Source organism: Macaca nemestrina, chromosome 8 (assembly GCF_043159975.1).
Source record: "Macaca nemestrina isolate mMacNem1 chromosome 8, mMacNem.hap1, whole genome shotgun sequence".
NCBI classification, from domain to species: domain Eukaryota; kingdom Metazoa; phylum Chordata; class Mammalia; order Primates; family Cercopithecidae; genus Macaca; species Macaca nemestrina.
This window is the reverse complement of record NC_092132.1, coordinates 114,677,766-114,691,337: the sequence shown is the minus strand read 5'-3', so window position 1 is coordinate 114,691,337 and position 13,572 is coordinate 114,677,766. Positions and strand designations below refer to the sequence as shown.

The following is a 13,572-nucleotide window of genomic DNA, read 5'->3' as shown; positions in this document are numbered from 1 at the left end:
CTGAGGCATGAGAATTGCTTGAACCCAGGAGACGGAGGTTATTGTGAGCCAAGATTGTGCCTCTGCACTCTAGCCTGGGCAAGAGAGCGAGGAAAAAAAAATTACAAGAGAGAAGAGGAAAACTTTATGAAGCTTATAAAGGTATTGCATGAATATTTATCGTATTACTTTTTATTTAAAAAAGTATTTTTTCACATGAAAATAAAAACTACTTATAATAAATTATACTATATTGTTATAATAAATTATATTATAAATTAAATTATAAAATACTCATAAATGAAAATTTATATTGTATATAATTAATTATATATTAATTTATATATAATTAAATATATATAATTTAATATAAAATTATAATTTACATTAACTGTCACAAATAATTCATTAAATGTTCATGTTGTGTATATATAATGCTCTTATTTTATTTGCTTTTGGTTTTAGGTTTGCAATACTCTGAATAATTGTCAGTGTGATGATGGATATTCTCCAACTTGTAGGCAAGACAGTTCGTCACCAGGAGGAAGTACTGATGATGGGTTATAGATTTTAGGTTGGTCTCTAGATCTATGTTCCAATAGAGCTTTCTGCTCTCAAAGAAATGGTCTACATCTCTACTGTCCTATGTGGCTATTGAACGCCTGATTGTGGATGGTACAACCAAGGAACTGAAATTTCAACTGTACTTTAATTTAAATTTATATAACCATTTGTGGCTATTGGCTAGTATATTGGATAGTGCAGCTCTAGATCATACTGTCAACCAAACTTTTCTGTACTCTTAATTTTCACCCAAAAGTCAACATTTGAAGAATCCTTTCCTCACCTTAATTATTAACTGAGGTCCCAAGAACATTTCTATTTATTTAAACTTCAAAGGACCTGCCAAACCATTTTCTAGAATGGCTGTGTCATTTGACATTCCCACCAATAATATATGAATGACCCAATTTTTTGGCATTCTCACTAATATTAGATAGCATCATTATTTTTTAAGACATTCTAATAGGAGTATATTAATCTCTATTGTGGTTTTAATTGTGCTTCCTCAATATGTAATGATGTTAAACATGTTTACTGTGTTTATTTGGTATCTGTATATTCTCTTCAATGAAAAGTCTGTTCATATATTTTGTCCATTTTTAAAATTGGATTGTGTTTTTTTAATGTTGCATTTTGAGAAATTTTACATTTTCTAGATACAAGTAGTTTTTTGAGAATATGTTGCTTCACACATATTTTCTTCAAGTCTGTAATTTATTTTTTCAGATTAGTTATTTTTTAAGTTTTATTTTGATAGGGCATTTTTTTTTCCATTTTACGATCATGCTTTTGGTGTCAAATATATTGAACTCTCTGCCTGTCCTAAGTCCTAAAGATTTTTTGCAATGATATTTCTAAAAGATAAAGTTATTTATTTTACATTTAGGTTCATTATATATTTTGAGTTATTTTTATAAAAGATGGGAGATATTAAGACAACAGTAATTTTTTTAAATTTATGGATGTCCAAGTTTTCCAGCAGCAGTTTTTGAAAAAGCTATTACTCATCCATTGAATTTCTTCTCTCATCTTTGTCACAAACATTGGACAGATTTCTGTTGGTGTGTTTCTTAATCCTCTCTTCTTATCTTTTGATCTTTGTGTCATTGTCTCCACCAGTACAGAGTACCACACTGCTTATTATAGCTATGTCATAATTTTTAACATTGTAAAATAATTCTTTTTCTTCAGAGGCATTGTGCCTATTTTAGAATTTCTCCTTTTCATATGAATTTTAGAATTAGCAGAATAAGCTTATCTCTGTTTATAAAATATCTTGCTGTGATTTTGATATAAATTATATTAAACTTATAGATCATTTTTGGAAGAATTTGCCTCTCTTCTATTAGTGCATCTTCCAATCTATGGACACATGCATCTCCCTGTATTAGTCTGTTATCACACTGCTATAAAGATACTACCTGAGACTCGGTAATTTACCAACAAAAGAGAATTAATTGACTCACAGTTTCACATGGCTTGGGAGGTCTCAGGAAACTTTTAATCATGGTGGATATGAAGGGGAAGCAGGCACCTTCTTCTCAAGATGGCAGGAGAGAGAGAGAGAAAGAGAGAGAGAGAGAGATTGAGATAAGGGGAAACAGCCACACACTCATCAAGCAACCAGATCTCATGAGAGCTCCACCATGAGAACAGCATGAGGGAAACCGCCCCCATGATCCCATCACCTCCTACCAGGTCCATCCCTCCACACATGGGAATTACAATTAGAGATGAGATTTGGTTGAGGACACAGAGCCAAACCATATCACTCCATTTATATAGGTCTTCTTAGATTGCTTTCATCAAAATATTGTAATTTTCACAAGATACTATACATGTTTTGTTGTTTCATTATTGAGTACTTTGTTTTCTTTAGAGCAATTATAAATTATGTGAGTTTTTTGGGGGGTGTTTAAATTTTGACTTGTTCACTGTAAGTATACAGATATGCAATTCATTTTGGGGTGTTGATCTTGGATTCTGCAACATAATATATTCATTTTTAATTCTGAGTTTTTTTGTAAGTGCCTTCAGATTTCTGTGTAGACTATCATGCTATTTTTAAAAACAGAGTTTTTTTCAATATAAATCCCTTTTATTTCTTATTATATTGGCTAGAAATGAATTAAAGTGAGTTAACATTCTACCTTTAATACTGATTTTAGGAGGGGAATAATTCAGTCTTTCACTATCAAGTCTGATGCGAGCTGCAGGGATTTTGCTTTGTTTTGTTTGGAGATAACCTTATGAGTTTGAGGAAGTTGCTCTCAATACCTAGTTTCTGAGATAGTTTTCATATACATAGCATTGGGTTTTATGAATGTATTTAGTTTCAATGGCTAGGATCATATGATTTTGCCTTTTTGTCTGTTGACATAATGGATTTGGATATCCACATGAATTTTGGATACTGACCTAGTCTTGAATATCTAAAATAAATTCTTCTTGCCTATAATCTATTATTTTACTATTAGTAGTATTTTTATAAAGATAATATTGTTATTTATTATTGCTTTTATTTATTTTTATTGTCTATTATTTATTGTACATTACTAAATTTGACTTGTTAATACTTTGTTGAGGATATTTGTATATATATATAGGTTTATATCTGTCATTATTTCTTCATTGTACTGTCTTTATCTTGTTTAGGTATCGGTAATACTAGCTTCACAAAATCACATGGGAAGTATTTAATTCTATATTCGATATTACTTAAAATTGACATCATTGCTTCTAATAGTACATTTTCCAGGTAATTCTTTTGTGCTGGTAAATTTCTTTTCAGGGAGTTTTTGAATTTTTAAAAAATCGTTTTTAAATTGAAAGACAAAATTGCATATATTTACCATGTACAACATCTCACATATTTATCATTTTGGTCATGAGAACATTTTAAATATGCTCTCTTTGCATTTTTAAGAACACATATTTATTTTCTTAATAAATATATAGCCATTCATCTCATCAATTTCATATTAGCTGAGTTGAGTGGTTTGTACTTTCTGAATAATTGATGTAACTAATTCTTTTCTACTTCTATCAAATACTAAGACAGAAGTTTTTAAAAGCTCCAAGCATGATTATGGATTTATTTCCGTATTTTTTATTTCACTATTTTTCATTCCATCTTGAATCTTCATTAATTGCTGCATTCATTGGATTTTAATATCTTTGTGTGGAACTGCTTCTTTTATTACCTCTGTAATTTATTTCTTCATATTTGTCTTGAAGTCTACTTAATCTGAAAATAACCCTCAGAAGTTATCTCTAACCTGGGATCCATTAAATCCTTATTTTGTGTACTTTAAAAATTATATCACAGATTATTTAGAGAAGTAGGAATATAAGTAGCAAAAATCAGCTTTATAAAATCCTACATTGAAATTTAAACATAGAAAATCAACTTTATAGTCTACATTTTTACTGTGTTTCAATATGAATGAGATGAGATTAGTGCACTTGTAAAAGAGATCCCAGTGAAATTCTTCACCCTTTCCACAAGTGAGGTTATAGCAAGAAGATGGCTATTTATGAATGAGGTAGCAGGCCCTGACCACACAATGTCGCCAGCGCCTTTATCTTGGACTTCCTAGCTCCAGAACTGTGAGAAGTACAATTCTGTTGCTTATAGGCCCCCAAGTCCATGATAATTTGTAATAGCAGCCTAAACAGACTAAGATAATTATCATTACAGATTAAAATCCAGCTTTATGTTTCTTTGGATTTGTCTGATTCATATTGTGTAATGTCTTCTTGTACTGATGTTTAAAAATCATTATGGGCAGTACAAAAAAATCTGAGTTCTCACTTGTGTTCAATAATAGCTAAAATAAAAAGACAATTTGTCTTCAAGGCTCTTCTGTACCTTCTTGAAAACTGATACATTACTTTGGTAAACAAATTAAGAAAATGAAAGATTTACAAAGAAATAAAAAAGGGTCCCAGGAATAAATCCTTTCATATATGTTGTAATAATTTTCAACAACACTGACAAAACTATTCAATAGAGAAAGGGCAATCTTTTCAAAAAATTGTGTTGGGAAAACTGGATAATCACATGCAAAAGGATGACGTTGTACCCATACTTGTTTTCTACACACACACACACAAACTCACAATGGATTGAAGATCTAAATGTGAGTTTTAAAACTATAAAAATATCAGAAGAAAATACAGGGGGAAATCTTCATGACATTGGATTTGAAAATAATTTCTTGTATATGACACCAAAACCACAGAAAGCAAAAGAAAAATAGATAAATTGGAGTTTAATAATTAAGAATTGTGCATTAAAGAACACATTCAACAGAGTAAAAAAAGAAATGTGTGAAATGGGAGAAAATATTTGAAAATTATATATCTGATAAATATTCAGAATATGTAAAAAATTCCTACAGCTCAAAACAATAAAATCCTGTTAAAAATGGGCCAGGGACTTGAATACAGACATTTCTTCAAAGAAGATATATAGATGACTAATGAGTACATGAAGGAAGATATATAGATGGCTAACGAGTACATGAAAGAAGATATATAGATGACTAACAAGTACATGAAGAAGATACATAGATGGCTAATGAGTACATGAAGGAAGATATATAGATGTCTAACGAGTACGTGAAAGAAGATATATAGATGCCTAATGAGTGCATGAAAGAAGATATATAGATGACTAACGAGTACATGAAGAAGATATATAGATGACTAATGAGTACATGAAAATATATTTACCATCACTAACTCTTAGAAAAACGCAGGTCAAAACTATAAGGAGATAACAATTTTAACCTACTAAAATGGCTAGTATAAAATTTTTTTTAAAAATTGTGTTGACAGGAGTGTGGAAAAATTGAAAGTCTTGCACATAACTGATGGTATGTAAAGTGATCCAGGCTTTGTAGAAAATACTCTAGTGGTTCCTCAAAAAAAGAAACACAGAATTACCATAGTAACCAGCAATTTGCATATACATGTAAACCCAAAAGTATTGAAAGCAGAGACACAGACAGGTATTTTTGCATCCATTTTCATAGCAGCATTATTTCCAATAGCCAAAATAGCACGGAAATAACCTTTTCTCATACATGAGATAGTGAAGAACCTTAAAAGCGTTGAGCTCTACCATACTTTAAGGTTGCTGCATATTTGCTTAATTTCAACAGTTTTGCATTGCAATTCATTTCTTATATAAAACATTCTGAATCACTTTTCTTTAGACAAATCACTTTAAATCAAGATATCATTATATTGTCTGCCTGTGTGTGTGTGTGCATGCATGTGCATGTGTTTTAAAGTTACTGTTTCCTTGTCTTTTTTGATGGTCACTAAATCTATTTACATTTAATATCATAATATTTTGGTGGCAATACTGATTGCTTAATTCATTACATTGATATTTTACTTGTCTGGTTTATTTCTTTCATTTAATTGTATAGATATTTTTGCATAGATTTTATATTCCTCTCTAATTCTCTTGATACTCATTTTTATATTAATTAGAGAAGTATCTATTTTTCTAATAAATACAGTCAAAAGTAGGATAATGTTACATTATACAAATAATGTGGAAATTTTCCATAAAAACTTTGCCATTAACTCACTTTAAAATTAGTTCCCAAGCATGTCAATAATTTTTCATAAAATTATTTTTGAAACTGCTTATATAGCCCTGCTTTAAAATTTACTTTTAAATGTTTGTAATTTTAACTGACAACTTATAATTGTATATACTTATGAGGTAAGAAGTGATGTTATGATGTGTCATGACATGTTATGATGTGTCATGACATATTATGATATGTTATGATATATATATACAATGTGGAATGATTGAATCAAGTTAATTAGCATGTCAATCCTATCGAATACTTATCATTTAATCCTCCTATCTAACTAAAACTTTGCATCCTTTGACCTACATCTCATTTTTGCTATGCCCCTAGCCTCTGGTAACCACCATTCTACTTTTTCCATGTATGTTTATACTATGGTTTCACATGAATTTTATAAAGTTTTATTTATATGAAATATAGCATTGATATTTTTATAAAAATTTCATTGAATCTGTAGATTACTTTGGGTAGTATGGACATTTAAGCAATATTAATTCTAATTCATGAACATATGAACACATATCTTTCTATTTATTTATTATTTCAATTTAAGTACTATCATTTATTAATTTTTATGATTCACCCTCAATAATTTTTTATAAAATTACTTTGAAACAGTTTTTTTGCTCCATTTTTAATCTGAAGAACACGTTATTAGATAATATTAAGTTAATGTGTTATATGTAGCCATTCATAGAAGGGAATATGTTAGAATATCATAGATTAGAATATATCATGTAAATAAAGATTAAATATAGCTAAAAGTTTAAGACTAAATTTGTCAGTAATATTGCATATTGCCAATGGCTGTATATTGTCAGAGATATGTGTAAGTGTACTGAGTTGACATAAACATATAATGCACTTTGGGGCACAGTTCATAGAAGATTTGAAAACACTTTTAAATTCAAATTTATGTATTTATTCTATAACTGTATTTGAATTTCAAATTTTAAAATTCAAATCAGCAGTACGCTTTAAATATCACGTTTGTAAAAGTCCCTCTCATGTTTTCAGGAAAAAGTACACCCTTGTTTGTGAAACAACATGCTCTTCCTCAGAAAAATGGCCTTTTCATCAGTTCCTACATTTTTCTACCTTTCCTCATTTTAATTGCCGTCACTGGTCTTAAATGGAATAAAATGAAGGGATTTTGGCACTGAGCAAAAAGTGTAAGTGGAAAGTAAAAAATGTTAGACCAACGTTAGATAAAGGCCAAACACAAAAATGTATGCTCTCTGAGAGGTATATGGAAAGCAAAGTGTGGTATCGGTACCTATTAATTAGCTATCACAAATGTAGCTTTTTTACTCTTCTTGATTTTGCTTGAGATTACAACGGCTATTAACCCTAAAACCAATGTTAATCTCTTTTGTACAGTTCTACATCAGAAGTCAGCAGTACTAGCAGCAACAGTAACAGCAGTAGTGACAGCAACCAGTCATAGAGGTAAGTGATATAATTCATAATACATACATATTTAAAAATTTTTAACAGTACCTTAGTTTGAGAAAGCTGTTATTCCCATATTTTATCATCACAGCTTCTACATTTTAATATCATATGCTAAGAAAAGACTAAAGTATTTTATGTTATTACTGCTTTATGCTAATTTGGAAATATTTTAATGTAACTGATATCAGCCAGATATTTATTAAAAATATTTTTGTAATAAGAAATGACTTCCAAATTATTTTACATACATTCTTAAAGTATTTATGAATAATCATATTTCCTACTCCTTCATTTAAGATTCTAATTTGTTTAGAAATTGGTAAATCTAGTTGATTTACACAGATTGTTTCCCTATATTTACAGTTTTTCCTTAATAGCACTATATGGGTATTATTATCCTTATTTTAGAAATAAGAATACGGATGTAAATAATTTAAGTAATTCCTCATATGTATAGAGTTTTAGTAAGTTTTGCCGTTGGGGTTTAACTTAAAGCAATCAAACTCTAGAGTAGAAACTTACAATCTTAAAACATAGCCTGATATGTGGTTAGGGATAAGGAATAGAATACACATGGATTGAGGACCTAGTTGATGCTAAGCAAAATGCTAAATACACTCTCCCTCCAAGGCAGAAAGACAATTAATTATTTACCATGAAATGGCTTGAAATAGGCATACACGTATACTGTTCAAATTCATATGGGTAGAAAAATAATAAAGTTTGATGTTAGGTCTATTACTGGCAGTAAATTGAAAAATTCAAAAAATCAATATAGAGCAAGATCAAGATTTCATCCAATTGGTTATCTCCCATTCCTTTGTATCAGAGTTTGAGTAATAATTATGTCCATGGGTCTCTATTTCCTTATCTGCCACCAAATAAAACCTTTATAACTTGTAACCTCAATGTAAAAGTTTTATTCATGCCTAGACCAATCTCTACATCCTCATTAAAAACTTTATTAGAAGCTTATGTCTTACCTGAGGATTCTGGCACTTGGCTACTGCCTTCTTCTCATGTCCTTCAATCCGAATCTCACCGTCCTGTTGTGTGTCTTCACCTGAACTCCCTACCACCACCATCGGCCAACCATAGTCATTTTCTCCTAGAGCTTACCATTTCCCTGATTTCTTCCAACTCATAAGTCGTAAATGCAACATCTTGCTTTCCTTTTTCTCTCTTTTCACAGCTTCCTTCTGCCAACAGTAGCTTCTGGTTGCATTGAAGTCTTGCCTCAATAATATGAGATAGAGGGTTAGGCTATCAGCCCATAAATAATAGACATACAAGGTGATGATATAGTAAATTGAAACATGATTAATCATATACAAAAGATTATAGCAGCAAGGATGAGTGGGAGAGTTGCTGTTGAGGAAGGAATTGGATAACAATTTTACATATTTTTTTCTCAGTAGGTCATATAGCACAAGTGATTTGTAAGCAAGTAATCTGAAGGAGGTGAAATAGTTACTCAGTTTTGATCATTGAAAGGAGTTACCTAAGTTCAAAGGACGAACCCACAAAAAGCTTCTATTTAAATGCAAAGGGTACAGTGTAGCAAGAGAGTGTGCAGGCAAGCATTGGGGGATCAGAAAAACAAGGAGCTCCAAGGTTCCTTATTGTAGATTTTAAATAGCCCATTAACAATCCCAATGCCTTTTTCTCAACAAAAAGTCAAAACCAGACACCCAGGCTTTCCTGGAGATAAAGATTGAGCTTTTCGATTTTAACTGTAAATCAACTCTATCCTACAGAGGCATGGAATTGGCAGAATTACTCATGCATATATCTAGGCAATATATTTCCAAGCACATGAATGATATGATACAAAATAAGTTGGGAATGTTTGAAGAATACCAAAGAAGTGAGTCCACCTGGAGCAGAGTTAGTCAGAGGGCTGTCGTTGTGGTTAGGTCAGAAAAGCAACACCATGAAGGGTCTTGGAGCTTTTGGAGTCCATCTCTGTTTTACTTTGAGTGAAAGGAAGGAATTACTGAATAGTTTAGATTCCCGGTACATGGCCTTACTCTTTAAAAGGCTGACTTGTTGAAAACCGTCTGTATGATCGCAAGAGTAGAAGTAAAGAAAATACTGCAATAATACATGAGAGAAAAGATAGTACTTCAAGTCAGGAGTGGTAAGGATAACCTTATGGATACATTTTGAAGGTGACACAACAGAATGCATTGACAGTTTGGATGCAGAATGTAAGAAAAAGTGCTTAAATAATATGACTATTGATGCAAAGCAGGAAAACAGCAAGGCTAAAATGTAAAACTAGGCCTTTTTCTAGAATTTGGGCTCTTTGTGCTTTTTAAAAGTCATTTGCAAATCTATGAATACTGAGATATTTTTTAAAAAAACATAGGTAACATGAGCCAAGACAAGTAACTGGTATGCTACAATAAGGACTTTAAATGTTTTTGTATATGAGCAAGAGCATAAAGTATTTTTGAGGTTGTAAGAGAGAGATCTGGTATGACATGTTTTGCATTTTACCTATTTCATTGGGATAAAGTAGGGAGAATGGATTCTGTCAGAACTGCAGACTGGGGAGGCAGCTAAGAGATTACTGAATGCACAGGAAAGATATGACAAGGGCAGGATTAGAGAGGAGGAAAAGCACAAAACTATTTTCAGGAAAATGACAGAGGCAGAATCTGGTAAATTGGTTACTGAATGGATGTATTTGAATTAGAATTAAAGAGAGAACTACAAAGACCTCTACTTTTCTGGCAGAATGGATAGTGAAACCTTTTACCAAGGACATACTGTATAGTAGGGAAAGAACTGTCTTAGGTTGGGGTGAGGAAGTGGAGGGGAGTGAATGATGAGTATGGTTTTGAATGTGTATATGTGGAAACCTGTTGGAAATGCACTGAGCGTTTTTGAAAATTCTCTCCCTCTGCAGATACATAATACAATAGAGAAATGAATAGGAACTTTTTTTTCTGTTTTTTCACAGGTTTACATTGCTCTTTCCCTTTCTGTTTTCTTGTTGGTGATTTCCATTATCGATGTAAATTTAGAGACCATGTTAATGAAACGTACGTGACTACGAATTTACAACATTTACTTTTAATGTGACTGTCACACATTATTCATGAATAAGGAACTTTGCTTTATGAATGTCTTGAGTATCAGGCACAAATTATTAATACAACAGTATAACAAGCAGTGTCTTATTTGACTAATTAATTGCTATACCTGTAGTTGCATTATAAAAGTAGACAAATTTTATTAACAATGAAAATTTAACATTTCTATTTTTCTGTATTTCTTTTACAACAGTAACTACATGACAACATCAAAAGCCATAAGACAGAGAAAGGATATTACCAAGAAATTTACCATTAACTAGTTTGATTCAACAATGAAAACAAAAATCGCCTTTTTTCTCCTTTCATTATGGCTTAAAGCTTTCAATTGCACAGACAAAATAAATTCTATGACAGAAAGTATGCAAGTGTGTATCTATTATTCTACCTGCCATGAATCTTTAGGAAAAAAACACTTTGCCTCTTTTTCACCCAGTTGTCACGCGCATCCATGTGAAGAGGCTACTAACCAGGCTTTGTATGAGCAAGAAAGCTTTTTTAATCACGTAGGTGCAGGCAGGCTGAGTGTGAAAAAGGGGTCAGCAAAGGGAGATAGGGGTGGGGCAGTTTTTATAGGATTTGGGTAGGTAGTGGAAAATTACAGTCAAAGGGGGTTTTTCTCATGTAGGCAGGGGCGGGGGTTACAAGGTGCTGGGTGGGGAGCTTCTGATATTCATTGTCCAAGGAAAGAATTTCACAAGGTCAATTGATTAGTTAGGATGGGGCAGGAACAAATCACAGTGGTGGAATGTCATCAGTTAAGGCAGGAACTGACCATTTTCACTTATTTTGTGGTACTTCAGGTGCCTCAGGCCATCTCGATGTATAGGTGCAGGCTTGGACTCAGAGGCCTGACACTTGTTACATCCTAAACTGAAAACTCAGATTCTTCAGATGCCCACGGTCATGTTGACTGCTGCCATCTCAAGAGAGGACACCAACAGCCACACCTCTCTGATAGTTCATGATTCCCCTGCCCTGTCTGTTCCAGGCATTAGGATTCTGAGTGGAAGAATTACTAGGTATTCACTCTCACAGCCCCCAGATAGTCACTAGTATCTCTTCTAAGGAAATCGCTCAAGCTGAGTTTGAGGACATAGTGTAGCAGGACGAACTGCAGACAAAACCTCTCAGACACCCAGTTGTAGAAGGAAGGGCTTTATTCAGCTGGGAGCATGGGCAAGCTACTGCCTGAAAATCCAAGCTCCCCGAGTGCACAGTTTCTGTCCCTTTTAAGGGCTCACAACACTAAAGATTTCATATGAAAGGCTTGTGATTGATTAAGCAATCTAGGGGATACGTGACCGGGATTTCATGCACTGGTAGTCAGAGAGAAACAGAACACGGCAGGGAGTTTCACCACGTTCTATACAATGTCGGGGACATCTGTTTCTAAGTCATGAGTTGATTTTTAACTACTGGGTAAAGCCAGGCAGACCCAGGCCTGGTTCCGGGGCTGGCACCGGGCTGCCTGTCTTTGGTTTTACTTCATTGTTTTTTCTTAAAACAGGTACTGAGTATAAAACAATATAAAACAATATGAGAGGGTTTCTCTCTTCCTCAATCGTACCATCAGGTACATATGCTTCCTTGGCCCTGTATAAACTGATCTAGAAGATTTCTCTGTCCTTTGGGAAAACCCAGACTTGCTGCTCTGTCTTCCCTGAAGTTGGGCTTTTCTGGGTAAGATTTTCTTGCCTCGGTCTCCCCTCCCCTCTGCCTCTTGCTGAGATGGGGGCACTTCTACACATCACAGAGCATTGCACATGAGTTAGGGATCCATTAGCCCACATGGAGTCCAATTAGGACCTACAGAGTCTTCATCACAAACCAAGATGCTCCTTGGACAGGAGTGGAGGAACCTCACCACAGAGGTCCAGAGTTTCCTATTCCAAACATCCATCAACTGAAAATGGATAAACAAAATGTGGTACATCCAAACAATGGAATATTATTCAGCCCTAAAAAGGAATGAAGCACTGACACTGGTACAACATGATTGTTCCTTGAAACCATTATGCTAAATGAATAAAGCCAGTCACAAGCATCAAATATTTACACGTGTATTTGAAGCAGCCTCGTTGTCTGGGGCAAGTACAAAGGTTCTTTGTCTCATGGCCAAGGAGATTGAGGTCGTGGACACACACACAGACACACACACACACACACACACACACACACACACAGAGAGTTTGGAGCAGGAGTTTAATAGACAAAAGGGAAGGACAGAGAGGGTTCCCAAGCGGGTTGCCAAGTTGTCAGGGTTTTTATAAATGGGCCAGTGAGGAGGGGACTCATGAGGAGGGGATGTCTTGTCCTCCTAGGGCCAGACGATTTGATTGAGACCAGGTGTGCTATCTGTGTGGCGCAGAGTTTTTTGTCAGTTCTCATTCCATTCCCTGCCCACATAGGCAGAATCTCAGTCTGCGTCACTTTGTTATGCTTATCTTGGAGGGAGAGTTTCTGTGTCTGTTCCCAGACATCTTCTTGCAGCTGCAGGCACTCCCTCCCCCCACCAAGTCTGCTTTTAGCTTCCCTATCTTAGTGTGCCTAAAGGCAAAGGAATGTGCTTATTAAAGTCTGCTGTTTTACTGGGGCCCATTGTGTAAGTGTGAAGCTTGGTGATTACCCAGGAGACTTTCCCGTTCTTTCTGTGCCCAAGCTGCTGATCTGTGATTTACAGCCTGAACTTTCGTCTGCTTGTTGTTAGAAGAGAAGTGACTTCTCTGAACTGCCTGAGGTGAGAAAGGGGGCTATTTTTGAGCGGCTTTTTGTTGAAAGGAAAGATTTCTGCCAGGGACTCACTTTACCCTGTGTACCTAAATAATTTCTTTCTGCCTCCTATAACATATTCA

At 33.8% G+C, this 13,572-nt stretch overlaps 1 protein-coding gene across 7 annotated transcripts in view; it reads left to right on the top strand.

Moving 5' to 3' along the window:
* The window catches only part of LOC139355863 (disintegrin and metalloproteinase domain-containing protein 18-like), a 47,216-nt gene extending 35,979 nt beyond the window's left edge, over nt 1–11,237 (top strand). For 2 of the 7 annotated variants that reach the window (XR_011607075.1, XR_011607079.1), the window contains 2 exons: nt 7,542–7,610; nt 10,911–11,099. Coding sequence is in view for 1 of the 7 variants with exons in the window: in XM_071068355.1 (XP_070924456.1) it covers nt 7,542–7,608 (67 nt within the window). In the remaining 6 variants the exon portion in view is untranslated. Of the gene's footprint in view, nt 1–444; nt 554–3,198; nt 3,302–7,178; nt 7,334–7,541; nt 7,611–10,910 lie in introns of all 7 variants that reach the window. The other 5 variants (XR_011607076.1, XR_011607077.1, XR_011607074.1 and 2 more) reach the window with 5 other exon arrangements.
* The last annotated feature ends 2,335 nt before the right edge of the window (nt 11,238–13,572 follow it).